At 38.5% G+C, this 25309-nt stretch overlaps 2 protein-coding genes across 5 annotated transcripts in view; one reads left to right on the forward strand and one right to left on the reverse strand.

Annotated features, from left to right (window-relative positions):
* Window positions 1-3100: 3100 nt before the first annotated feature.
* RPL15 (ribosomal protein L15) lies at window positions 3101-5652 on the reverse strand. Of its 2 annotated transcripts, none has more exons than XM_033131584.1 (4): window positions 5567-5652; window positions 4720-4902; window positions 4224-4360; window positions 3101-3457 (listed from the first exon to the last, which is right to left on the reverse strand). In XM_033131584.1, exons 2-4 carry the CDS (start codon window positions 4889-4891, stop codon window positions 3152-3154), a joined length of 615 nt encoding a protein of 204 aa, XP_032987475.1. In that variant the 5' UTR covers window positions 4892-4902; window positions 5567-5652; the 3' UTR covers window positions 3101-3151. The 2 variants fall into 2 exon arrangements, with proteins under 2 accessions (XP_032987475.1, XP_032987476.1); XM_033131585.1 differs by having other exon boundaries at window positions 5461-5591.
* Window positions 5653-5746: 94 nt separating this feature from the next.
* NKIRAS1 (NFKB inhibitor interacting Ras like 1) overlaps window positions 5747-25309 on the forward strand; it is a 34671-nt gene continuing 15108 nt past the window's right edge. For 2 of the 3 annotated variants that reach the window (XM_033131589.1, XM_033131590.1), the window contains exons 1-4: window positions 5747-5928; window positions 12442-12552; window positions 19244-19485; window positions 23350-23457. In XM_033131589.1, coding sequence (XP_032987480.1) covers window positions 12459-12552; window positions 19244-19485; window positions 23350-23457 — 444 coding nt within the window. In that variant the 5' untranslated portion in view covers window positions 5747-5928; window positions 12442-12458. Of the gene's footprint in view, window positions 5929-12441; window positions 12553-19243; window positions 19486-23349; window positions 25290-25309 lie in introns of those variants that run through there. The other variant, XM_033131588.1, reaches the window with a different exon arrangement.

Consider the following 25309-nt stretch of genomic DNA (forward strand, 5'->3'; position numbering starts at 1 on the left):
TGCAAAAATTAAACTAGATACCATTTTTCTGATCAGGCTGGCAGAACAGATTCTCTTTGCCAATACACATAATTTTTAACCCTGTCATTCTACTTCTAGGAATTTATCCTAGATAAACTTATTGCGAAATTTTTATAAAGCAACAGATTGGAAAAATTTTTTAAATGTTCATCAGTAGGGGCCACATTAAACAAGTTATGGTACACCTGTACAATGGGAAAAAAATGAAGCTCTTCATGAACTGATGTAGAAGATCAAAGATATGTAACTAAATGAAAAAAATTAACAAGGTGTAGGATATCCTATCATTGGGTAAAAAAGAAAATACCTATGTACTTTGTACACTTACGAAAAAAATTATTCATATCGATTGTCTCCAGAACTGGGAGGCAGGGACTTCTACTGTAGGCCCTACTGTATCTTTTGAATTTTTAGCCATGTCAATGATATTACCTAATCAAAAATTTACATTAAGTCTATAGGGAGGATATGAATCCAGACTGCCACTACTGTGTGACCTTGAGCAAGTTGCTTCATCTTTGGCTCACTTAGCTTACTGGCAAAAGGGAGTTAAAAGTAGTACCTGTTATCTTGTGGGGTTGTAAGAAACAAATTGCTCTATTTCTAAAGATAATTCTAGGGGATGGCTAGATGGCTCAGTTGGTTAGAGCATGAGCTCTCAACAAGGTTGCCGGTTCAATTTCCACATGGGCTGGTGGGCTGTGGCCCATGCAACTAGATTGAAAACGGCGACTGAACTTGGAGGTGAGCTGCGCCCTCCATTACATTGAAGGACAATGACTTGGAGCTGATGGGCTCTGGAGAAAGTTTCCCAATATTCTACAATAAAAAAATAAAATAAAAACCAGCTAATATTTAAAAATAAGTAAAATTTTAACAATCAGTTTGGTATGTTTAAATCACATACCCACCTAGAAACATTAAACCAAACAGAACAGCTTGTGGGGTGGTCAGGGAAAGCCTCTGAAGTGAAATTTAATACCTGGGAGTTTTCCCATCACCCCGTTTCCCCGAAAACAAGACCTAGCCGGACAATCAGCTCTAATGCATCTTTTGGAACAAAAATTAAGACCCGGTCTTATGGTAAAATATTTTATTATAGTACAATAAAAATTGTATTAAAGTAAAATAAGATGGGGTCTTACATTAATTTTTGCTCCGAAAGATGCAGTAGAGCTGATTATCCGGCTAGGTCTTATTTTCGGGGTTAACACAGTAAATGCATTAGGAAAAGTGCTTAGTGTCTGAGGAACAGTAAAAAGGCTGGGATGAAAAGGAATGACAGTAGGACATGAAGTCACATGGTGGGAGTAGCAAGATCATGGAAGCTAAAATGTTAGCTATTTATATAAGGACTTTAGTATTAAGCACAGGATTGACATGTTAAAACTTAATAGGATCCCTCTAGCTGCTGGAGACAGGTTCAGTCTCACCTTTGGCATGAACCCTCCCTCCCCTTCCCAAGTTAGCATCCACAACAGTTTGAAAAAGACTTCAATGAATTTTTCTAATTTGTGCAAGGAACCGAAAAACCAAGAGAGAAAACTGAAGACTAAGTACTTACACACTTCACTTTCCCTCAAATTGTTGACTGCCATCGTTTTGATACCTTCTTGCAGGTAAGGGTATTTAGCTTCCTCTAAAGCATTTAATTATTAGATGACAAAAGATAACAGATCCAGCTTTAGTTTAATAGACTTTATTCCTTTAGTTGAACAACCTCTACACACAAAATAGATGGTTTAAGATCTTTGAGTGGAAAGGAATTTAGGTCTCAAAGAGGTTTTATGAGTCTGCTACATGTTTTCTGGAAATTATTTAACTGAGACTTTTAAGACCCCTGAAGAAAATAGAAAAATTGGTTCAAGGAAACAGCAATTAGATTTTGGAATCAAACTACCTACCTATTCTTTAAGTCAGCAAACCCAGAATTGGAAATTGGGGCAGTTCCTCTTCTGTATTTCCTACACACTCTAATTCACTCTGGGAAACAGAAACCTAGTCTATGCTTTAACATTAAGGTGAACACAACTGACAGCCTGGAAATTTTGTGGAAGTATTTTGAGGGTAGTTTTGAGTAGGGATGAAAAAAATAACTAGACAATGCATGAGGTTAGATTGGAAACCATTAACTTGTATTGACATCAACTACGTAACTTTTCTCAGTACCCTTATGAGAATAAATAACGTAGATTGACCCAAAATGACTTTTAAGACTGATTGAACTAAGCCAATGAAGTGCTTTTAAACAGGATTCATAATGGTCACAAATTAACATGACGACCTTACGGCTAATAATTCTCATTTACTTTATATTCAATTTCCTTCAGTTTCAACATAGACCAGTGTAATTACCATTACTACTTTGCACGGAATTCAGTATTCCACAGCCCACGGAGACATGGGATTGAACTAGGAAGCCTCCACCTTTAGTGAACTGAACTTCACTAGTATTGTGGAGACCAAACCAACTTTGTACAGGTTAAACAGGATTTGTTTCATTTGTAAGAGAACCCCTTGCAACATGATTGTTCAATTTTCCTAACAATGGTGGCATTCTTTTAAACTCTTCTCCTTTCAGAACCAGCAGTTATGTAAACAGAATGTTGGATTAAATGTAAAAATGTGAGCCCTAGTCAACTTTTACTTTTTTGCATGATTCTGAGAATGGATTAGGATATTCTTCGCAATTTCCAAGCAAAATTCAACTTACGATGTTTGTCCTTGCCAAACTTCAAAAACAGATCCTTGAGAATAAACCAACAGAGCACTGCATTACCTCAATAAAGCTGTAGGTTTCATCACATGCACCAACAAACCTACATGGCTAGTTCTAGACTCCTTTAACAGAATTTATTTTACACCTGTTATAACCACACGGCATTTTAAAACACTGACATATCAACTCCCTAAGATAAAGCAAAGAAAAGTATTTATCTTATGAGAAACAAGATACACCATCATTTAGTCTTCAAACATTATTGCACTTTAACTTTCATAATTTGACAATGCATTCATGAAAACAATCTGCAGACAACTAGTTTTAACAGACAAATTAAAGAACACTTTTAAGCAAACATGACTGTCCTAAATTGTTTATTAGGTAAGAATTTTACAAACATTACTCATATTAGCGGTAACGGTGGAGCTGGAGAGTATTGCGCCTTCTCCAAGCTGCACGGCGAGAACCACCAATAGTATGGTGGAACTTGTGGCCCTTTCCAAGGCCACGGCTCTTGCGGCCTGCAGATGTCAGCCCGCGCATCTCCCTGTGCTTGTGAACTGGTTTGGTGATCCACTGGGTGTCAGGATTCCGTCTGATAGCCTTATGGAATGGATCAATGAGGATAACCTCAAAGAATTTGTATGTGGAATCTTCACCAACCCAGTAAGAATTCAGGACTCTCAGAGCCCCACAGTGGCGTCCAGCTCGCTCCTAGAAGAGGAAAAAAGGCCTGAAGTCAGCCCCCACATTTCCCATGGTAGCAAGTTAAGGAAGCAAGAATTCTCTTTAGTTCACCAATAAACAAGAGACTGAGGCTGTGACCATTCAGTGTGATAAGGTCAACTTACTATTCCCTATTATTACCCCCTCCCTAAGGCATGAATAGAGAATATCTGGCTAACAGAATTTAGGATTCTGGAACCTTGTCTTTTTCTCACACAATGGAGGTCAGCAAACTTTTATAGAAAATGTTAACATTTATCATATTTTAAGTTTTGCAGGCCACAATGGTCTCTTTTACAGTCTTCTTTGCCCTTTAACAACAAAACCACAACATTTTTAGATCATAGAAATCAAGTCCCTTGTTCACAAACCTCTACAACAGAGCATAGCTTAATTTACTAACCTATAAAGACAACTCACAACTGACCACAGAAAATTAGCGACATGAAAAAATGCAGCTTCTATACACCTCAATGTGCTCAAGAGTTTACCACCCTTCAAAAGCTTAGGTTCCAGGGGTTCACGATAATCATAAAACACTTTCTGATATATATATATATCTATATACATAGATATATAGACATCTATATATAGGAATTATATTTCCACATACTAACAAATTTAAGCATATTAGTAACAAAGCGACAAAATCTTTGACAGCAACTGTTCTCCAAGATTAGTAAAAATCACAAAACCCCATTTAAAACACAATAGCACTCAGGCACAAGTTAAATGCTTCTCAAAAACTACTTACCTCGGCAACAGACTGAAGGCTTCGAGCAAACTTGAGCTGGTTAACACCGTGATGGACAGGCTTGCCATAGGTGGCACCCTTAGGAACTGGGCGTTTGCGGCCACCACGGCGCACACGAATCCGATATATGACATACCCTACAAACAAAAATTACGGTGTTCTTAAGAGTGGAAGACTCATTGACTTGTCATTATTGCTCCTACATCCAATGTGTATTTCAGAGCACAAATCAAATACTACCTATACGACGGAGGTAAAACTAATACCAGTTTGAGACTTGCTTTAAAAACAAAGAACACAATCCAGTATCTTTCGAAGTCCGTTGTTAACCACACAGGGAGATTGGTCAACAACTTGTGTGTTGCTAGTTTAAGACAATTGCTGCCAAAGCCTTACGGGAAGGAAGACATCGGGCGAGAGCTTTTCCTCCTCACTGGTTTCTAACTTTCCCCGGAGAATATAATTTCATCGAAGCCCCCACGCCGAGACCACTCACCTTGCTTAGCTTTGTAGCCCAGCCTGCGCGCTTTATCCGGCCGGGTGGGGCGGGGGGCCCTGTGGAGCGCCGAGAGCTGACGGTACTGCCAGCAGCGCACCCTGAGGAGAAACCGCATTACGTCCGACTGCTTCTTCCTCCATAGCTCCTGGATGTACTTGTAGGCGCCCATCTTGGCTTACCCTTCAGATAAAACTAGGTATTAAAAAATATCATCCATTTCAAGTATAACGAGGAGGCTCCGCCCATCTTAGTTCCCCACCACCTACAAGGAAACCACTGAAGATGAAAATGGCTCTGCACGGACTGCAACCTTCGCTGATGTGCCCATGGGAAGCCGCGCTCAGTCACCATTGCGACCCCCACAGAGGGAAGCACAAAGCACATTTTTGCTGGACAATGAATGGAGCTAGACTTGGGCCCTGAGGGGGCGGATGACTGCGGCAGGCGGAGTCTCCAAGGGCCGGGCCTGCAAAGAAACCTCGCCGACACCACAGGGGAAGCTGTTGCCCTCCGACGTTAGTTAACTCTGGGAAAAAGCACTTACTCCTACCAACCTACCGCGCTCGCTTTAGGAAACCCTACGCCCAGCTTCCCATCCCTCAGCCCCACGCCATCCTTTCCTTCCCGCTCCGGGCCCAGCGCGAATTTGCGCCGCCATCACATCATCCCCCAGCTTGCCTCCGGGGCCACCTCTACACAACCGCGCTGCCCCGCATCCTAATCAAACTCGAGCCGTACAGGAGGAAGAAGAAGCTCCCAGGACGCAGGGTCCCCGAGCCTGGATGGCCCAGGCGAAGGGAGATCAGCGGCGGATGGAACTGTGAATATCCCGTACACTGCCTACCTGATGGCTGAGGCCAGACGGAAAGGAAAGAGCCTTTCTCCCAGAACCCCTTTTGGGCTCCTCCCCCAATTCAGCGAAAGTCTTTCCGGTGGAAAGGCTGCGGCCGCCCAGAGCCTCATGGGACATGTAGTTTTGGCAGAGCCTGGTGGGCGGAGTTCCGCCGGGATTGGGCACCGCCTTCCCTCTTGTCCCTCCCTCTGATCCTCCAGGCGACAGTCCCTGGCGAGACCTCTGTGGGCGAGTGTTCAGGACAGTGCCGCCGCCGGGGGAAGGCAAGTTGGGGCGGGGCTCCAGTGGCTAAATCCTGCTGTGGAGCGGTGCAGCCAGCGCGCCGCTATCTTCCGGATCTGCGGAGTGTACAGGTCTGTGTCATGAGTTGTGCAGAGCCGCTTTCCGCACAGCAGGCTCCTCACTTGAGGTGTTGCTGCGGGGAACGCTGTCCTCTTGCACCCCCAGGACGGGCGCAGAAATCTGGCCCCCTAAACGGCTCTGACCCCTGCGACGCTGCTCCAGCTGCCAAATAAGGCGTCTGTGGCCCCGGCTTCGCGGGTGGCGACCTGGGCACCGCACCTTCCTCCACCCAACTCCTGGGTCAATTCGTGCTTTAGCCCCGTGGGCCCAGCTCGGAGGGATTTTGTCCTAATGATGGTCCGGAGTCGGGGGGAGCACGGGCGGCTCCGTGCTTTTCCATTTCTATCTTTCATGCGTACATATTTGGTTGCAGTATTGCTACGTCAGAACCAGTTTTTTAGAATAGCGAAATGTTGATTTGCCAAGACCTGCGAGTGTTTCAGGAAGAAATGCGGAGAAAATGCTGGCATCTTGTGCTGCATTCTTTATTGAAAAATGATCTAGCTTTTTTGCGTCTCCAGAATATTTTCAATAGTCATGTGGTTTAATTCTACAAGTTCTAAGTTTAAGTGTCACCAGGATTTAAGAGAATCACATTTATTTTCTAATTCATAAGCGGTTTGGTTATTTCTCCCCTATTTTCTATCTTCCTTTCCTGTTTTTTTTTTTTTTTAAATCGCAGCTCTAACATTTTAAGAGTACTTACATGGTTGATTCACTTAAATACTTATCAAGTGCCTAAGTTCTGACCATTAAGTTTGCGAAGTTGCCACCGTGCGCGTGGCAGCACTGTACAAACAGCTCGGTAAGGTTTCATAACCCTGGTGTATCAGTGTCTCACAGCTGTGCTCGTGTCCACGTGTGGCAGTGTCTTGCTGAGTGGCGTTCATTATTACTGTTGCGTGTTTTTGTGTGCCGTGGTGAGAATGTCTGAGCGTGAATTAGAGCAATGAATAAACATTAAATTTCTTGTTAAACTTGACAAGAGTGGAAGTGAAATTGAGAACTGTTAGTCCAAGTTTATGGGGATAATGCTATGAAAAAGGCAGTGTACAAATGGGTTAAACGTTTTTCTGAGGGGAGAGAAAGTGTCACTGATGACTGACCTCTCTAGGTCAGTAACCAGCAGAACTGACAAAAACATTGCAAAAATTGTTGAATTGTGCATCAAAATCATCAGCTGTGAGAAGCATAACAGACCAAGTAAACATCGATAGAGAAAATCTTAACTGAAAATCTTGGCATGAGAAAGGTGTGTGCAAGACCCCGAAGGAGCTCTTGCATCATGATAATGCACGAACTCACACGGCACGGTCTGTGAGGGAGTTTTTAGCCAGTAAACAAATAACTGCATGGGAAAACCCTCCCTACTCACCTGATCGGCCCCCGATGACTTTTTCCTTTATTTAAAGATAAAGTGACTATTGAAATGAAGACATTTTGATGACATTCAGGACATCAAGGGTAATATGATGACAGCTCTGATGGCCATTCCAGAAAGAGTTCCAAAATTGATTTGAAGGGTGGACTAGGCGCTGGCATTGGTGCATAACTCCCCAAGAGGAGTACTTTGAAGGTGACCATAGTTGGTATTCAGCAATGAGGTATGCAGCACTTTTATCTAGGATGAGTTTGCAAACTTAATTGTCAGACCTTGTATGTGCCAGGCAATGTCCCAACTGCTGGGGACACGGCAGTGGTCAATGCAGAACTTCTAGTTTCCTTGGAAACGGGGCAGTCAACATAATATATATATGTATATATATATATGTATGTATATATATACATATATATATATATATATATACACACATACATATATATATATATATATATATATATATATATATATATATATGTTGGGACAAATGTTCAGGGGAGGGAAGAGATAGGGAATGTTTGGATTGGGTCGAAATTTTGGATGGAATGTTTAGGGTAAGTCTTGAGAAAAGACTTAAAGTAACGTTTGAGGAAAGCCCTAAAGGATGTGAGTAGTGGAGATGTGGGGACTGATTTTATTCAGAGGGACAAGTGGCAATGCTAGAGTATGCCTGGATTAATACAGGAACAGCAAGGAGGCAGTGTGGCTAGAATCAACCATAGGGAAACTAGCAGATGACATGAGAGAGATGAAGGTTCTTATGAGGACTTTGCATTTCCAAACTGCCAAAGAGTGGAAACCATTGGAAGCTTGTGAGCAGAAGGAAAGTTTCACGTGTCTTACATTTTTAAAGATTCATTTGGATTGTAGCTTTGAGTCTAAAAGGAAGAAGGGGAAAAGTGAAAGCAGAGAGACTAGTTAGGAGGTTGTATTAGTTTCCTTGTGCTCCTGTATGAAATTACAGCAAATTTACTGGCTTAAAACAACACAAATTTATTGTCTTATAGTTCTGTAGGTCAGAAATCTCACTAGGCTAAAATCAAGTTGTCAGTAGGGCTGGGTTCTTTTAGAGGCACTAGGGGAGAATACATTTCCTTGCCTTTTCCAGCTTCCAGAGGCCACCTGCATTCCTTGACTCCTGACCCCTTCCTCCATCTTCATAGACAGAAATATAGCATTTACAAATCTGTCTCTCTCACTTTCTGACACCCTTGTCTCCCTCTTATAAAGACATTTACAATTCCATTGGGTCCACCCAGATATTGCAGGATAATCTCCCCATCTCAAGGTTGTTAATTTAATCACAGCTGCAGAATCCCCTTTCTTATGTAAAGTAAAATACCCACAGGGTTCGGGGTTTATGCTACGGACATCTATAAGAGACCAGGCAAGAGAAGTTGGTGCCTTGAACCCCTTCGTTAGTGACAGAGGTGGTAAATGGTCCAGCTTGGATGTGTTTCCAAGGTAGAGGATTTGCTGATGGAGCAGAAGTGGGATATGAGAAAAATGAGTCAAGACTGATTGACTGCAGAGTTGGAGGAATCATTTGGAAAGGAGAGTCTGGCAATGTGAATGATCACTGCTAATTTCTGAGATTTTACAGTTTTTCTTCTTAATCTAGTTTCTCTGTTTTGCAAGATTTGGATTGGTATTTCTAATTAAGATTTCTGAGGGCAAGGATCATTTTCCATTTTGCCCCATAATTTGTCCCTAATGCCTGGCATTATAAGCCCTCAGTAAATACTTTTCTAAGTGGATAAAAGAATGGTAAGATGGAATCTGCTTATTTTATGTGCAATATTGTATGCAAAACTCTTAATGTATGTTTATGTATGTAAAATGTATTCATATCTGGATAGTAAAAGTATTGCACACAGTACATGATGTTTACATAAAAAATAAAGTGTAGTTTTCCCTATGTGATACATAAGATCCATCTATGATTTTAACCATTTCAGTATTAATATCTTTCTGATTGTATAAAAAGATTATGTTTTACTTATAAAAGTAGAATGATTTCCTTAGAACAGAAGTACTGACAATTTGGGAAGCTGTTTCTGGTGGCTCTTCAAAGAGAATATTGACCAAGCTCAGTGTTTTCCACAGGAATGGACCAGGTCATGTTTTTATTCTCGCACAACATTGTTGATTAGCCTGGAAAACAAAGCAATATGTATTTAAGACTGCACTGGATTTTGCCTGTTAAGCACATTCTCTCTGTCTTTTAACATCAGATCAGGATTAATAGGTAAAAGATTGAATTTTACTGCCCAGCAGTTTCTTAGGGTAGGGACTGTAACAAGTAGCTCTAACTCCTACTTTTTGTATTAACCTGTGTCGATGCACTTTCTGTGTAAGCACTTTCTGTCCTCATAGCATCACAGTGTTAGAAGGAACCTCAAAGGTTATAATCCATCTACTCTGGAGCCTTTCACACTCTTGAAACCTAGATTTACATGAGACTTGGCCACCCCCAGGATCTGTTCCTGTGATTCAGTGCCTATTCAGGCTTCTGCAGATGACCTCCTTTTTGTATTTGGGAGGAAATGGTGCATATTTATTGTGTTTGGGAATTATGAAATATTATGTCTATAGAACCAAGCTTTTAGTAGTTTTTATTTGTAAATCTAAGTATTTATAAGTGTAACGACCACTTCCTTATGAGTCCCCACCATCGTTATCATATATAAAACAGTATTTTTGTATGTGTATTTATTAATTCAGTATCTTACATAATTTTTTAAAGAAATCATACTTTTTAATTGATGGTAGCAGTTCACATATCTTCAGCCTTATGTATTATTGTTTCCCAGTTGAAGACAACTAAGTACTTAGAATGTTTCAACTGTGCTTTGGTTAATCGCTTATCCTTCATCTTTGTTTTCATCTTGATGCTATACAATATTTAACATGGTCTATTCTGTCTTACTGCTTTCCATGTCTTTCTTTCCTAAAGAACCTTAAAGTCCTTACCTAGTGTTTGAGTTACCTCTATTGTTATTTTTACTATTTGCCATTGGATATTTCTCTGATAACACTGAAACAAATCCCTCAATTTATTCATTTATACACACAAAGTAGTACGTATTTTTTAACAAACTTGATCTGCTAATCCTAATATCAGTGAGTGATCAAAGTACAATTGCAGTATACCACTTTTGAAGCAGATGTATTAAGGCCACTTCCAAAGACACTTTGGCACATTTGATTTCTGCATGTCTCGGGATTCTATTGGTTTCAGCATTTTTCCAGTTTGTCTCCCTTTTACAGAGGGTCTATTGCTGTTATTAGGTGTAATTTTCTTAAAAATGCCTGCTTCAGTCAACTACAGTATGTACCCGCCCTTTTAAACACTTGGGTTTTTTGGGTTTTTTTTTTAAAAAAGATTTGTATATGTGGTAAAGGGACTTTTTTTTTGATTGTACAAGAAGGAAAGAGGAGGTAAGGACTGATATTTAGAAATTCTACTGGGGCTAAGACATTTTCGGAGGATGGCAAATAGAAAATAACAATAGAAAAATCAGTTTATATCCTGACGGCAACCTTTTCTGACACCAGAATTGTTCTGTGCAGCGATCATTTTTCTTATCCCCTGGAAGATTTTTATCATCTCATGTGGTTAGGTGGCAACTTCCTTTAAATTTTAGCTATCATGAAAAACCCTTTGAAAGATTCAGTGGTATCATAACTTAGAGACCACAATATGCAGAACAGAGTAGAATCCTATGATAAATGAGATGACATTAAATTAGCCATAAATTCAGAAGTATGTGTAGAGAACCTTTCAAAATGGGCCATGGTTGCTGATGTAGGAGATAGCATACCATAGGAAATCAATTACACCAAGCTCTGCCCTTATAAATACTGAGCAGTCTTCTATTGCAGTTATGTTGAAATTATAAAGAAAATAAAGTGATTACTTCTCTACTGATAAAATGTAGTGTACTGCTCTGGCAATGAGTGCTGTATTATTACTGCAACAATAATGGTAGCATTAAAAATGTTCCTGTCAGCAGATTAGTACTGTAGCTGATTTGGGTCACAAAACATTACAGACTTGGAGAAGATAAAGTAGGGAAGTTCATTTGTTACTTAATGTTTTTGGTGTTGGTTTAAAAAAAAAATAAAAAAAAAGATCAGTAGTGATGTACAACACACATGCATGCATGGAAAGATACCCAGCATAAAAGATACCTTTTATCTGAATGCTTATTTGAACTTTCTTGTTGTAGTTGTTTTTTGACTTGCAAGTAGTTCTGTTATCCCTTTTGATCAGTTATTTCATGTTGTACACTTGTAGGTAAGAGGAGAATTGGGGGAAATGAGGTGGTGGTGGGAGATGGCAAAATGCCTTTTTAAGTTCTATCAACTTACTGTTTTGTATTTAATGAGCCTTTTTTTCCTTTTTGCTTTGGCTTCTGGTACCTTGCCTTCTGGGAAAGAAAAGCTTTGAGGAAAATTGAAGAAAATGTTACCCCATTTTGCTCTTCCGTGGATACAATAGAAAGCTAGGAGAGATGAGTTTTCCTTTTCTTTCTAATTTAAAGTGCCTGAGCAATTTTTCTAGCATCAAGAAGTATGAGTCAAAAAGAGGTATGACTAAGAGAACCCATGTAGTTACCGAAATCCTGAGAAATGACTTACAGTAGCATTAATAACATTAGTGTTTCTTTAAAAAATCATGCCCCTTCTCTATCCAAATTTTTCTCTACATGTTTCCTTAAATTTTTACTTACATGTTTATTTTTCCAGGTTTAAGTATTGCTGAGAAGGCAGTATCTTTCAAGGATTGGTTTTATCTAGAATTCGATTTGGATTCCTATAAACTTAATTAGTATTTATAGATTTTTTGTATGTGTTTATTATTTTTGAAAACAAATGGCCATTCATAACTATTCATGTATTCTTAAGTTTATCTACATTATCTTTGCAAAAATACATGAGAAACTGGTAACACTGGTTGTATAAGGGAGCAGATGGGAGACTAGGATTGGGGTTTGGAAGGATAGACCTTACTCTATGTATCCCCTTTTATATTTGAAATTTCCCCCATGTATGTACTTATTAAATTTAAATATAGAAAGGAAAAGAGAAGGTTGATTTCAATAGCATACAATTTTAAAAATCTCTATTCTCTTTGCAGTGATATCCTGAAAGAAGATGGGAAAGGGCTGCAAGGTTGTGGTTTGTGGCTTCTTATCTGTGGGGAAAACAGCCATTTTGGAGCAGCTCCTTTATGGGAATCATACTATTGGTAAGATTACTTTTCTCTGTAGGTTGTGGGAATTGCAGGGGTCTTTTATTGGTCCTGCTAACCTAAAGATGGGTGACAAAAGTGAGGTGTAATCCAAGGGGACCAAAAAGGTCATAGAAGTCAACAGAGATTGAGGGAGGAAGAAATGGGGGAGGAAAAAAAAACCATCTTTTATGATATTGATAGTCAAGAGTACTTCCTGTAAGTTATAACAGGTAAGAAAACAAATGTGTGTGTGTGTGTGTGTGTGTATCTTTTATATAATACTTGCTATATGAATAAGGGAGCAGATGGGAGACTAGGAATCCCATGAGGCCTCTCGTGGGGCCTTATGAGAATGCAGAGATGAAGAAGACAGTATCTTTGGCTTTAAGGAGGTCATGGTTTAGTAAAGAAGACAGATGTTACAAGGTAGAACGCAATGAGGTTTTTGTTGGAGAGAAAAGAATCATAGATCTTCGAAGTATATATCTCTGGCAAGTAGCTTAGAGCACCTTTTTCTCTTTTATAACTATTTTGATGAGCTCTGCTTCTCTTCCACCTTCCCAAAATAATATTTAACAATTTTGGTTAAACCCATATTTGGTTTTTATTATGGTGCATATGCCAGCAGTTCTCAAACGTTTTGGTTTCTTAATTCCTCCTGTCACAAATGCTGCATTGTTCTTAATTTTTTTACCTACAGATTCTAATTTATGCCTATGTAAAAAATAAATTATTCCTGGGGGTTGGGGGAAGATCCCTTTACCCTCTTAGAACCCCAAACAACTTTTGTTTATGTAGGGTGTATCTTTCGGTATTTTTAACGTATTAGAAATTAAAACTGAGAAATTCAAAATATATTTATTACTTAAAATAATAATAACCTTATCATATGCTAAAATAACATTTTATGGAAAATAATTCTTTTCAGGGAACTTAGGGAAAAGAGCATTGATTTACATTTTTTAAAATCTAATGTCCAACTTAATAGAAGGCAGCTGGATTATTATATCTACTTGCTTTTGTATTCAATCTGTTGTGATATGTTGTTTTAGTTGCAATATATGAAGAAAATCTGGCCTTTCGCAGATATGTAGTTGGAAAGAGTAGTATTTTAATAGACTTTCCAGATAATTGTGGATTTTCTTCTTTGGTATTTCACTAAAATTCAACAAGTAATGGTTATTTAGAAGTTATTGTAATGTGGAATCTGAAACCACATAAGTGAACTTTTCCTACTCTATTATAATACATTAACTCTCATTGATCTGTCTTGTACTTTAAGTGGTTTTTTTTTTCTTTCTTTTTTTTTTTTTACCCAACCATGGTTTTTTTTGTTTTTGTTTTTTAAGATTTTATTGGGGAAGGGGAACAGGACTTTATTGGGGAACAGTGTGTACTTCCAGGCCTTTTTTCCAAGTCAAGTTGTTGTCCTTTCAGTCTTAGTTGTGGAGGGCGCAGCTCAGCTCCAGGTCCAGTTGCCATTGCTAGTTGCAGGGGGCGCAGCCCACCATCCTCTGTGGGAGTCGAACCGGCAACCTTGTGGTCGAGAGGATGTGCTCTAACCGAGCCATCCAGGAGCTTAGCAGCAGCTCAGCTCAAAGTGCTATGTTCAATCTTAGTTGCAGGGGGCGCTGCCCACCATCCCTTGTGGGACTCGAGGAATTGAACTGGCAACCTTGTGGTTGAGAGCCCACTGGCCCATGTGGGAATCGAACCGGCAGCCTTCAGAGTTAGGAGCACGGAGCTCTAACTGCCTGAGCCACTGGGCCGGCCCCTACCATGGTTTTTTTTTTAAACACTATTCATTGGTCATTTGGAAAATACTGGTTCACTGAGATAAGCAGATCTTCCAAATAACACTTATTAATATCATCACTAATCTCATCAGTATTGGGAAGCTATGAAGTTCATGGTGATGGATACAATTCTAATTTTTGCTTGAAAGGTCAAATTTTATCATTGACAACAAATACTATCAGTTATTTTCCTTCACATGATAGGCTCCTTTTATTCATTTTTAAGACAATGTCAAATACCCTGAATAACCATATGAATAACCTGAATGATTTTTCTGTCATTCCGTCTTTAAAAAATTAAGTTCTGTTCAGTTTGCAACTCAAACATGAGAGCTTTTCCTCTAGACAATTACCATAATTCATTATACAGAAATACTTTGTGCATACTTCCCATTAATCACATAGAATATTAAAAAGATAAAAAGATGTATATTCAAGGATTGAGATTTCATAAAATTAGTACTTTTTACTGCTTCATCAAGGACATTCTTAAGTGAACAGCCCCAAACTGGAAATAGCCCAAATGTTCATTAAGATAGAAGAGATAAATAAATTGAGGTAGATTCGTACAATAGAATAAGGCAATGAGGAAATGAAACTGGCTTTTTATTTTTTTAACTGTAGGTAGGAGGTTAGGTAGGAGGTGGTAAAGAATACAACTGCTGACACAGTTGGTGCCACTGCCTTGATTTGTTCTAAGGCACCAGCAGCTTTACCCACCATTGCTTTTGCGTCATCGGTGCAAATGTCAGCACAGCGGAGATAGATCCCTATCTCAAGGGATCTGCAGACCACACTCTGAGCTGCTGGAGCGTGCAAATATTCTTAGCTGAGCTACATTGTGTAGTATAATTGTTTCTTTTCTTTTTGTTTTTATGGAGGCTAATATTTGCTGTATTTAGTCATTTCTTTAGTTTTGTTTATACCTTTTGTTAATTCTTCCACATGTCCAGATATTTCTCCATTTTCGAGGTCAACTATATCAGAGATACTCTTTTTCCCCTTCGAAGTGTACTCCCAAGAGCTAGCTAGCTATCTAGACCTATTCCATGGTAACAGAACTTCTCTTTACCTTTCTTTCCTCCTAGGTTTGATTTCCTGTTTCCTAGATCTCTTGTCATCTTCTTCTGGTTTACGCCCTTCTTTTGGTGAAGCACATCTTCAGTACTTTTGGGGTTTGAAAATGTTGTACAATGAATGGGGCATTGGGTGATGACCACCCTTAAAATGCCTTCTGTGCCTAGTGCATTGGAGGAATCTTGGGGTTTCTGAGTCTTGAGGCTTTTGTATTTACTGTTGCCCCTGTGATTCTCTTTACTCGTGTTGGGTTCTGTTTTCTGGATCTGATATCTTCCTCTCCTATGATTATGTGCTAATTTTGATGGCAAGCCTCCTTAAATAGGTTCCCGAGAAAAATGTATGTAATACATTTTTTGAGGCTTCACATATTTGAAAATGTCTTTATTTTACACTCACAATTGAGTTATAATTTTTATAGGTAGAGAATTCCAGATTGAGAATAATTTCCTTTAAGAATTTTGAAAGCATTTTCCCATTATCTTTTTTCCTTTTTTGTAAAATGCACCATATATATAAAAGAAGTGCATAAAACACATATATGGTTTAATGAATCATTATAAAACAAACCTTTGCATAATCTCCACGCAGGTCAAAAAGTAGAACATTAAGGGCATGTTCCTCTCTCCAATCACAGCTTATCTCTTCCCTGGCTTTAGGTTAGTCATTTCCTTTTCTTTAGTTTTGCCACATTGCTAAATGGTATTGTTTATTTTAGCCTGTTACTGACTTTATATCAATGGAATCATACTGTATAACTTCTTCAGTGTCTGGCTTCTTTCATTTAACATTTTATTTGTAAGATTCATTCATATTGTTGTAGGTAGCTGTGGTTTAATTTTCATTGCCTTGTAGTATACCTCAATTTATTTATCTCTTCTATCTTGATGAACATTTGAGTTGTTTCCAGTTTGGGGCTATTAGAATAATGCTGCTATGAACAGTCTTGTACATGTATTCCAGCTATTATGTGGACAAGTTTCGGGGTATGTATCTGGGAATGAAGTTGCCGGTTCATAGAAGATGTGTATCTTCAATTTTATCAGATTCTATTATCTTCTTACTTCTACTGTTGCTTTTGAGAAGCTAAGAACCGTTAATATTCTTGATGCTTTGGATGCTTTGTAGGCTCTCTTCTTTGTCCCCAGTATTCTGAAATTTCAGTGGTGTATCATGGAATTAGTCTGCTTTCATCGTGGTACTGGGCATTCAGCAGGCCCTTTCAACATGCAAATGTGTGTTCTTCAGTTCTAAATTATTTTGTTGATGCTTTCCGTACTCTGTTTTTTGTTCTCTCTCTCTCTCTGGATGCTGGACCTTCTGGACTAATCATCTAATTTTTTTATTTCTCCTCTCCGGTTTTTCATTTCTCAATATTTTGTTCCCCTTTTTGGGAATTTTCCTCATTTTCACTTTCCAGCCTTTCTGTTGAGTTCTCGTTTCTTACTATGTTGTTCTTATTTCATGGATTCATTATCATATCTCTTTGAGTATAATATTGCGTTTTTTGTTTTGTTTTGTTTTGTTTTGCATAGTCGTTTTCCCTAAGGTGCTCTTTTCTGATTTTTGCTCTCTCTGTTCCTCAGATATTTGGTAATCCTAGGTTGTCTGCTCACAGTTAAGAATGGAGAACTAAAAAGTTAATTGAAAACTGTAAGCATGTGAATAGGGTTTATGACTTTGAGCTTCACTGCAAGGCGATCTGGGTGGGGCATTTGTTGGGGAACCCGAGATGTTATCATATTTAGGATTTTATCTTTTTCACTGGCCAGATTCCTCTGCCTAGCGGATAAAGACCTGGCTGCCAAAGTTTTGGGAGCAGAGGGAGCATGTCAGTTAATTGCCCCTGGTTTTCACTATGGAACTCATACTCTCTATCCCTCAGTCTAAGCATCTTCTGTTTTACCCTCTTCATAAATTGTACCCTTAGTCTTCTTCTGTACAGGGTAGAGGTAGTTGCCCAGCAGCATGGAGTGGGAGAGATCTAGAGAGCTGATGGAAGACTCACGACTTCAGTTGATTTATACAGTAACAACATCACAAAAGGTCTAAGCAAAATGGGGATAGAAGGGGATAAAACATCCACCAAAAGTCTTGGTAGTTTTTGCCTTTAAATTTTTTTGTAGTAAAAGCCCAGTAAGTTTGTGTCTTAACAGAGTAACCTTTAATTTCCTAAGGTAGCTTAATTTATCACAGGATGATACACATATGCAAACCTGTGAATAATTTTCCCTTTCTAAACACTGAACATATTCTGTCAAGAATTATGCTGATCAAAGTAAATTTTTGGTTTCTCATGATCCAATCTATTTATCATTACATGATTATTCCTTTTAATCTAATACTTTATGGAGATTTTATTTAATACAGACATTTCATGTAAAGTACCTGTAACAAATTCTACAGTATTTAGGTTGTTTAGGAAAATTAGAACAAGAGTTTTCAAAAACCTATAATATAGTATGTTTTATTGGTGTAAGATGTTATCCATATGACTTTACCTTTGGATATAGCTATATGTAAATATGAAGGCGATTACTGGGACAGTACCATATCTATCTTAGCATATGCCTCTCCAGTACTCATTAAAATTCTACGTGTTCATCTTCTCCCCAATCCCCTTATCAACAAATGATTATTGAATACTTGCTGTGAACACAGGATGTTTCCTTTCAAAAAATTATAGACTAGTTGAAGAGACAAACCTGCACAAATTAAACAAAGTAAAATGCATTTTAAAAGGATCACGCAGGCAAGAAAGGGACTGAAATTGGGGCATCAATTATGAATCCATTCACTCATTCAGCAAACATTTACTAAGGACTGTCTATGTAAGTCAACTTGTTAGTCCTTGGAACTATCAAGATAGATTAGCCACAGTCCTGGCTCTCAAGGTGTTTACCCTCCAGTTCTGGAGGAGACTGATATGGGAAGATTTCAGTATAAAATAGTATTATCTATACAAGGCACAGTAGGAGCAGAAAGGAGGGAAGGGGATACTCAGGAGAGGATCCACAGAGTTGACATTTGAGCACAGTCTGGGAAGGATACAAGGCGTTTACCAGGTGTTTACTGAGCTATTGCAGTAGTTCAGGTAAGATAACACACCAATGGGAATGGAAGGAGACAAAGGACTGAGCAGATGTTTCAGCAGTCGAGTGGCTGATTTATGGTTGGTAACTTTCCTTGTTCAGAGAGAACTCTAATTAACAAGTTTTGTTAGTTTGAAGTTCTTGCAGGACATTCACATAAAGTGCCTGGTAGGTACTTGGGAGTTAAGGTCTGGTGCTCAGGCCGAGAAGGGACATAAATTTGTGAGTCCCTCAACAGGCCCTGGAAAGACTGGGAGTTGTACAGAAAAACAGCACATTTACCCCAGTCTTCTCTTTGACTCTGATGGAGAAGAAAATGAGGCCTCGCAGTTGTTGACGCTACTTTTAAAATCAGCCCTTAACTCTCCAATATAGGTATAAAGTTCTTTGACTCTTGCTACAGTTACTTTTTAAAAATACGTAATAGTAAATCTCATTGCTAAATTTTTATTTCTACTTTTATTTCTATAAAGAAATATTTTAAAAATGTACTTTGTTCATTTACTACAAGTATCTTTCATTTTAAAGACATTAGTAAATGAAAATATCATTCTTACATGTAGTAAATAGGGAACCTAAAAAGCCAACTTCTACAGGACAAAAAAATACTCAACAGTTGGTACTGGGTTGTCCAAGAAGAGTAATTTTTTTAAATTGAGGTAAATTAACATACTAGTTTCAGGTGTACAACGTAATGATTTGATATTTGTATATATAAGAGTAATTTCTTTTTAATCCCAGGAATAGAAGATTGTGAAACAATGGAAGATGTATATATGGCTTCAGTGGAAACGGATCGGGGAGTAAAAGAACAGTTACACCTTTATGACACCAGAGGCCTGCAGGAAGGCGTGGAACTGCCAAAGCATTATTTTTCATTTGCCGATGGCTTTGTTCTTGTATACAGTGTGAACAATCTTGAATCCTTTCAAAGAGTGGAGCTTCTGAAGAAAGAAATTGATAAGTTCAAAGACAAAAAAGAGGTAAGTGGGTATGTTAAAAATGCCAACTATGAATTATAATACTATTAAAATTGTGGCACGGACTTTTTAAAAATATTTTTAAAGCATCAGTGTGTATTCATAGTATCTGTAGTCTTCTTTTTTTTTCTTAGCCCAGGAAACACAGGACTGACAGAGTTCAATCAGGACCAGCATGTGACTTTCTGCCTTTTTTTTATTACCATGTATAAGTTGAATTTTAATGATTCCATATCTCAAGTTCACTTTATATTGTGTTTGGCATCACTGTTTCTTAGGGCTCTTTACTGTCTCCTAGGTTAAATAGGATTCTTGGCTTCAGCCTTACCGGGGGGAAAAAAAAGAACCTTAATAATTATTGGATTCTACCCATTTACCACTTAAAAATAAGATACGTGTAATGGTCTATAAAGTCTTACGTGACTTGGCCCATGCCTGTCCTTCTCATCTTAGCTTTATCATCATTCTGTTCCTGTCACTGTACTGCACTGACACTGGTCTACTTTCTGTTGTTTTCAACATGGTAATTTTGTTCCCCTATGAAGTCCTTTTCAATTGTTCCTTCTCCTGCCTGGAACTCCCTTATCATAGATCTTTTTCCAGATCTTCACGTGGCTGACTCATCATCTAGGAATACCTCATATAATGTACTGGTTAACAGCACTGGCTAAATGTTCTTAACCTAGATTTTTATTTTATTTTTATGTTAAAACTTTTTTGAGGTGATTATAGAAGATTCACAAGCAATTTTAAGAAATGAGATCCTTACCTAGTTTTCCCCAATGCCAACTTCGTACAAAACTGTAGTACACTATTACAACCAGGATATTGACGTTTATACAGTTAAAATACAGAACATTTCCATCACTGCAAGGATCCCTCAAGGATTCACAAGGTTCAATCTTCAGAAGATACAAAAAGGCAAATAGAAGGCTCCCCTCCAACCTGTTTTCTATCTTTCCTATCAAAACAGATAAATGCTGTTATTTTCTGGAGTATCTTCCAGGTTTCCCTCCCTGTGCCCCACAAAGTTGAAAGGCTGGTTCAGTGAACACTCATATATACTTGAATCTTGCTCTGTGCCTCAATGTTTCTGCCTCAGTTTCCTTATCTATAAAATGATAATAATAGTACCTTCTTCGTATGGCTGTTATGGGGACTTAAGCACATTCATTCAACAAATGCTCATTGAGCAACTACTACATGCCTACTACAAAAGCATTTGGGTTAGTTTCTATTATATTTTTTAATTTATGTAACCACTTAATTCCCTTAAGCCAATCAAATAGTACAAACTATTTAATAATAAAACCATCCAGAGGCAAAAAACACCATACCATATATAAAACACAAACAGGTATCACAAATAGACCAAACATAAACAGAATTACTAATAATTGTAGAGAAGACATAAGATTTTTCATTTGCCCTTGACAGTTTTTAAGGACGTTGGGCAATGGGGGGGGGTGAGGGGTGGTCAGGCATGGGAGACTTCAGCTGCTTGTTTTTAAAAGTGCCCTTTTACAGTTTTTCTTCTTAAGTTTCCTCAGCTTCAGCTAGTTGTAGGTTGTGTTTGTATTTCTGATTTACCTAGTAGGAGGGCTTGGGGAGACACTGAGACTTTTTAAAAACAACTACTATCAGACTGAAAAAACAGCTTCCAATTTTGCCAGATTTCTGATTAGAATTATTAAATCCTTTAAAACCTGTTCAAATACACCAATTCTCATAATCTTATATCTCAATAACCTTTTAAATATCTCCACCTTTTTGGGAAATTTTGTGATTTTTCCCTTCTGTCTTTTCCCTCCAATTCTCTTGTTAATTAACCCAGTGTTTGTATTAGCATCTGTAAACCAAGTAACTAAAATAGCAAATTCAAAGTTTAAGACTAGTTGTATTTCTTTGTATCTATTTTCTTCCTCCTTTTTCTTCTTAAGTGCCAGGCAACTGTATTTCAGTGTCCTGATTCTTTTATAGTATTTGCAAATACCTGAAGGTAAATAGGAAGGGTCTAAGTGGATTTTGATTTTTGTTGTAATTGCTGACCTTCCACCTTATTAAGCGAGTCTTAATAGTTAGTTATTATAGCAATATGAGAACTCTGTAACGTTATTTTCAATTTAGAAATTTTTCCAGTTCAAGGTATCTATTGGTTAGCCAGTGATGATAGGATTTTAAAAGCAACTCAAACCATAAACCTTTTAAAGAAGCAAAAGGCTTCCATAAAGAGTGCAAACGATGCAGCCCTCATGGATACAACAGTTCATTCACAGTTAGCCCAAAAAAGATGGGGAGCCCTGTCTCAATAGCTGTTCCAAAACACAGGGAATCACGTGCCCCCCCCCCCCCGCCCACCCCTTTGAACAGGATATGGTTTGATTCCCTAAGCTTGGGCCCACAGCCTGCTCGGCTGCTCACCACTTCATGTGTATGTGTCATCCAGCTGGTGGAGATCCTAGTCTGTCTCTGGAAGGAACGGATCAGTAGAAAACAAGAGCACTCAAACCAAGTTTTTACCAGAGTTGTGTTTGCCCAAGAAACTAGTTCCACAAATGTCTTCTCCTGCTAATCTAAATTCAGAAGAGAGAAAAAGGGCTCTTACCACTTCTGACTTACAGCAAAACCCACAGACATCAGAGAGGCCGATGGGGTCAAGTGCTCACCATCTCTGCTGGCTGTGGTCAGACGTCCATGACCTCTCGGCTGCGCAGTCCAGTTTGCTTGTAGCGGCCCAGCCTGTGAATTCTCTGGCTGGCTCGTCAAAATTGAGGGGGCTAAAATACTTTCCCTCTCACCTTCTAAGTTCTTCTAGCTGGGCTAATAATTGAATTAACACAGATTAATAGAAAATAAAATTTTAAATAACATGCACATGGAGAATTCACAGAAGCATGACAATTCCCGACAGTGAGGGTGATGAGCGACAGGAGGGCTTGAAGGGACAGTTCCTGCTGAGAAATGGAGGAGTATGAGATTTGCCAAGAAAACCAGAGTTCTGGGGCCTGCTCTTCCATGCCACCAGAAAGGTGTGGCCTCAGCTGGAGCAGAGGGAGCTCAACTTCGAGGCAGGAACACAGCGCGGCTCAGAGGTCCTAGTTCAAAGCTTCTCCTCAGGGGTGCCTTCTCTGACAACTGTTGCTGCTCTTCCTCCACTTTACCATTATCCTGTTTTATTGTCTTCTTTACAGTCACCATCTGAAAATCTGGTTATTTCTCCTCCCCTCCCCACCCCCCTGGGCTAGGGCTGTGACTGCTGTGTTCTGGGTGCCTGAAACAGTGCCTGGTGTGTAGCAAGCAATCAAGTTTAAGTGAATCATTGATTGCTTGGCCTTGAGTGTAAAATGTTCCTATTGGTCCATACAGGGAACAAATATTTAGTGCTTGCACCAGGCACTTTTCTATGATTGGGAATAATGTGAACAGAACAAAACTTCCCACTGTCAATAGAACTTAGGTTCTAGGGGTACAGAACTCACAGCCTGGGAGTCCTCTTATATTGTGAAGTATATAGAGCAAAACAGCAAACCGTCTAGTGAAACTGAAATGCAGACACATTTCAGTCAAACTACTGTGTCCTAGATATTAATTTCCCCAAGTCTAGCCTCCATTCCTACCCGAATTGAATAACTTCACCTGTTAATTTAAAATGTTTGTTTCACAGCAGCCTGTAGATCATCTGTATTTCTACCAAAAATGCATTAAGGAAGGAGTGATGTTATATCCTAGTATTTTATCATTCAGGTCACATCTGAGAATCAGTTTTGTTGAATCAATTTGTTAAATGGGACAGTTTCCTTTATTTCTCCATTTTGCCTAGGAATTGATGTTGGCAAAGTGTGATCTTTTTATCCATTTCTCTTTCAGGTAGCAATTGTTGTACTAGGAAACAAAATCGACCTTTCTGAGCAGAGACAAGTGGACGCTGAAGTGGCACAGCAATGGGCAAAAAGTGAGAAAGTGCGACTGTGGGAGGTAACGGTTACAGATCGGAAAACTTTGATTGAACCATTCACTCTGTTAGCCAGCAAACTTTCCCAGCCCCAGAGCAAATCAAGCTTTCCTTTGCCTGGGAGGAAAAACAAAGGGAACTCTAGCTCTGAGAACTAAAAATCAGTACCACAATTGTTTGCTGAATAGTGACTGCTTTTAAATGTCTGTGAACATATTTAAAATACACCATTTGTAGCTACCTTTGGTCCTTTGGAAATCCCAAAGGAAGTAATTTAATGCACTGTAGATCTTAATTAAATTATTTGGGCTAAGTTTATTATTGCCTGCTGTAAAATATTTGCATTCTGGTTGCTTAAAACGTGTCCTTGATATAGCACCTTTGTTAGATATGTTTGTACCTATGAGTAGCACCCCCCACGACCTGTTTCAGAAGACATCATTCTGTATAACTTTAAATATTCTTAGCTCAAACATAAATTTGTTTTTAAAATATTCACTAGTCATCTAACGCCTAGGATTACAAAGTGGCATTTTACTGTGTCCAAATTCAATCACAAACAGTAAACAATTTGGGTACTAAGTGATGTATATTTTATCTGGTGGACATCTTGCTACTGTTTCCCCGAAAATAAGACCTGGCTGATTGTCCGGCTTGGTCTTATTTTCGGGGAAACAGGGTACATAGAACAATACCTATGATTTCGCTTTGTTCAAATTATATGTTGAGCATGACTTGAGTTAGTAGGTAGTGTAAATACGTTCAAACTGTTTCTCCCATCTTTAGAAAATTGCTAGGCTCGTAAGGACAGAATAGTATACCTTTTGGAATAGTTTTCTGCATATGTAGTCTTGTAGAATAAAATGTTTCATATAAATATTGGAGTACAGTAGTCTTCAAGTTAGATACCTTGAGTTTGTGCTAAGCTTCTCTGAATCTTGGCAAGATCTGAGCAGTGGGGCTCATTGTATTTAGCAAATTGACAATATTTTAACTAATTGTATAAGTAGGAAGCAAGTTAGTGGTTTCAATGTGAAAGCAGTTATTTGATTATATTTAGCTATTTAAATGTAAAATAAGAAATAGCTGTTCAGCAAAGAAATCTAAAAACATCCAGTAAATTTTAACATCCTAAAATGAATACTTTTAAGGCTAGGTTCAGTGAATTTAAGCTCAGTTGGCTCAGTTCAGTGAGTTCCAGCCAAGAACTACGTATAAAAGATACAAAACTTATAAATCAGCTAGTGTTGCTACGGTATAATTCATTAAAACTTCTCATCCCATTTTTTTGGTCAAAAATTATCACTCAGATATGGTTACCGTAAGTCATTCCCTGCCTTCTCTCCCAGTTACTGAGTGTTTGATCTTCTAGGTTTTTTCTCTTTTGTATTTTACATAGATTGATAAATACTTTTACAATTATTTTTAAATACACTGAATCGTTCTGCAGTTTGCTTTTTCCTGCTGAACTTAGATCAATGTTAGCATGCATATACTTAGCATATTCTTTTTAAATGCTTAATGAATTAGTTATGTACCTTCACCCTGTGTGCCTGGGTGAGTTTCTCTGCTATAGCTACAAAGAAATAGAATTGCTGCACCCTAGAGATATGAACACTTAGAACAGCCATGTTAGAGGGCAGTTGGCAGTACCCGATGTATCTACCCATTGCTCAGGTACTTGCCACCACAGCATCTGTACTTTAGAAATGCTTGTAAAAAGATGCAGTCGGCTTCATCTTTGAAAGATGATGCATTAAATTATCTAACCTTTTCTAAGACACTTAAAAAAATCATCTATCCCACAAGGCTGTTGTGTAAATTATAGTAACTGACCAATCCTAACATAGGTGATACATAATACCTATTTATTGT

Source organism: Rhinolophus ferrumequinum, chromosome 17, assembly GCF_004115265.2.
Source record: "Rhinolophus ferrumequinum isolate MPI-CBG mRhiFer1 chromosome 17, mRhiFer1_v1.p, whole genome shotgun sequence".
In the NCBI taxonomy this organism is placed as follows: domain Eukaryota; kingdom Metazoa; phylum Chordata; class Mammalia; order Chiroptera; family Rhinolophidae; genus Rhinolophus; species Rhinolophus ferrumequinum.

What these genes read in the sequence shown, in the direction of transcription:
- RPL15 (XM_033131584.1), bottom strand. Translation starts at nt 4,891, where the DNA reads ATGGGCGCCTACAAGTACATCCAGGAGCTATGGAGGAAGAAGCAGTCG. An exon ending in GGGCTACAAAGCTAAGCAAG is followed by an intron (nt 4,361 to 4,719) that starts GTGAGTGGTCTC and finishes TTTTGTTTGTAG; the next exon opens with GGTATGTCATATATCGGATT. An exon ending in GCCTTCAGTCTGTTGCCGAG is followed by an intron (nt 3,458 to 4,223) that starts GTAAGTAGTTTT and finishes TTCCTCTTCTAG; the next exon opens with GAGCGAGCTGGACGCCACTG.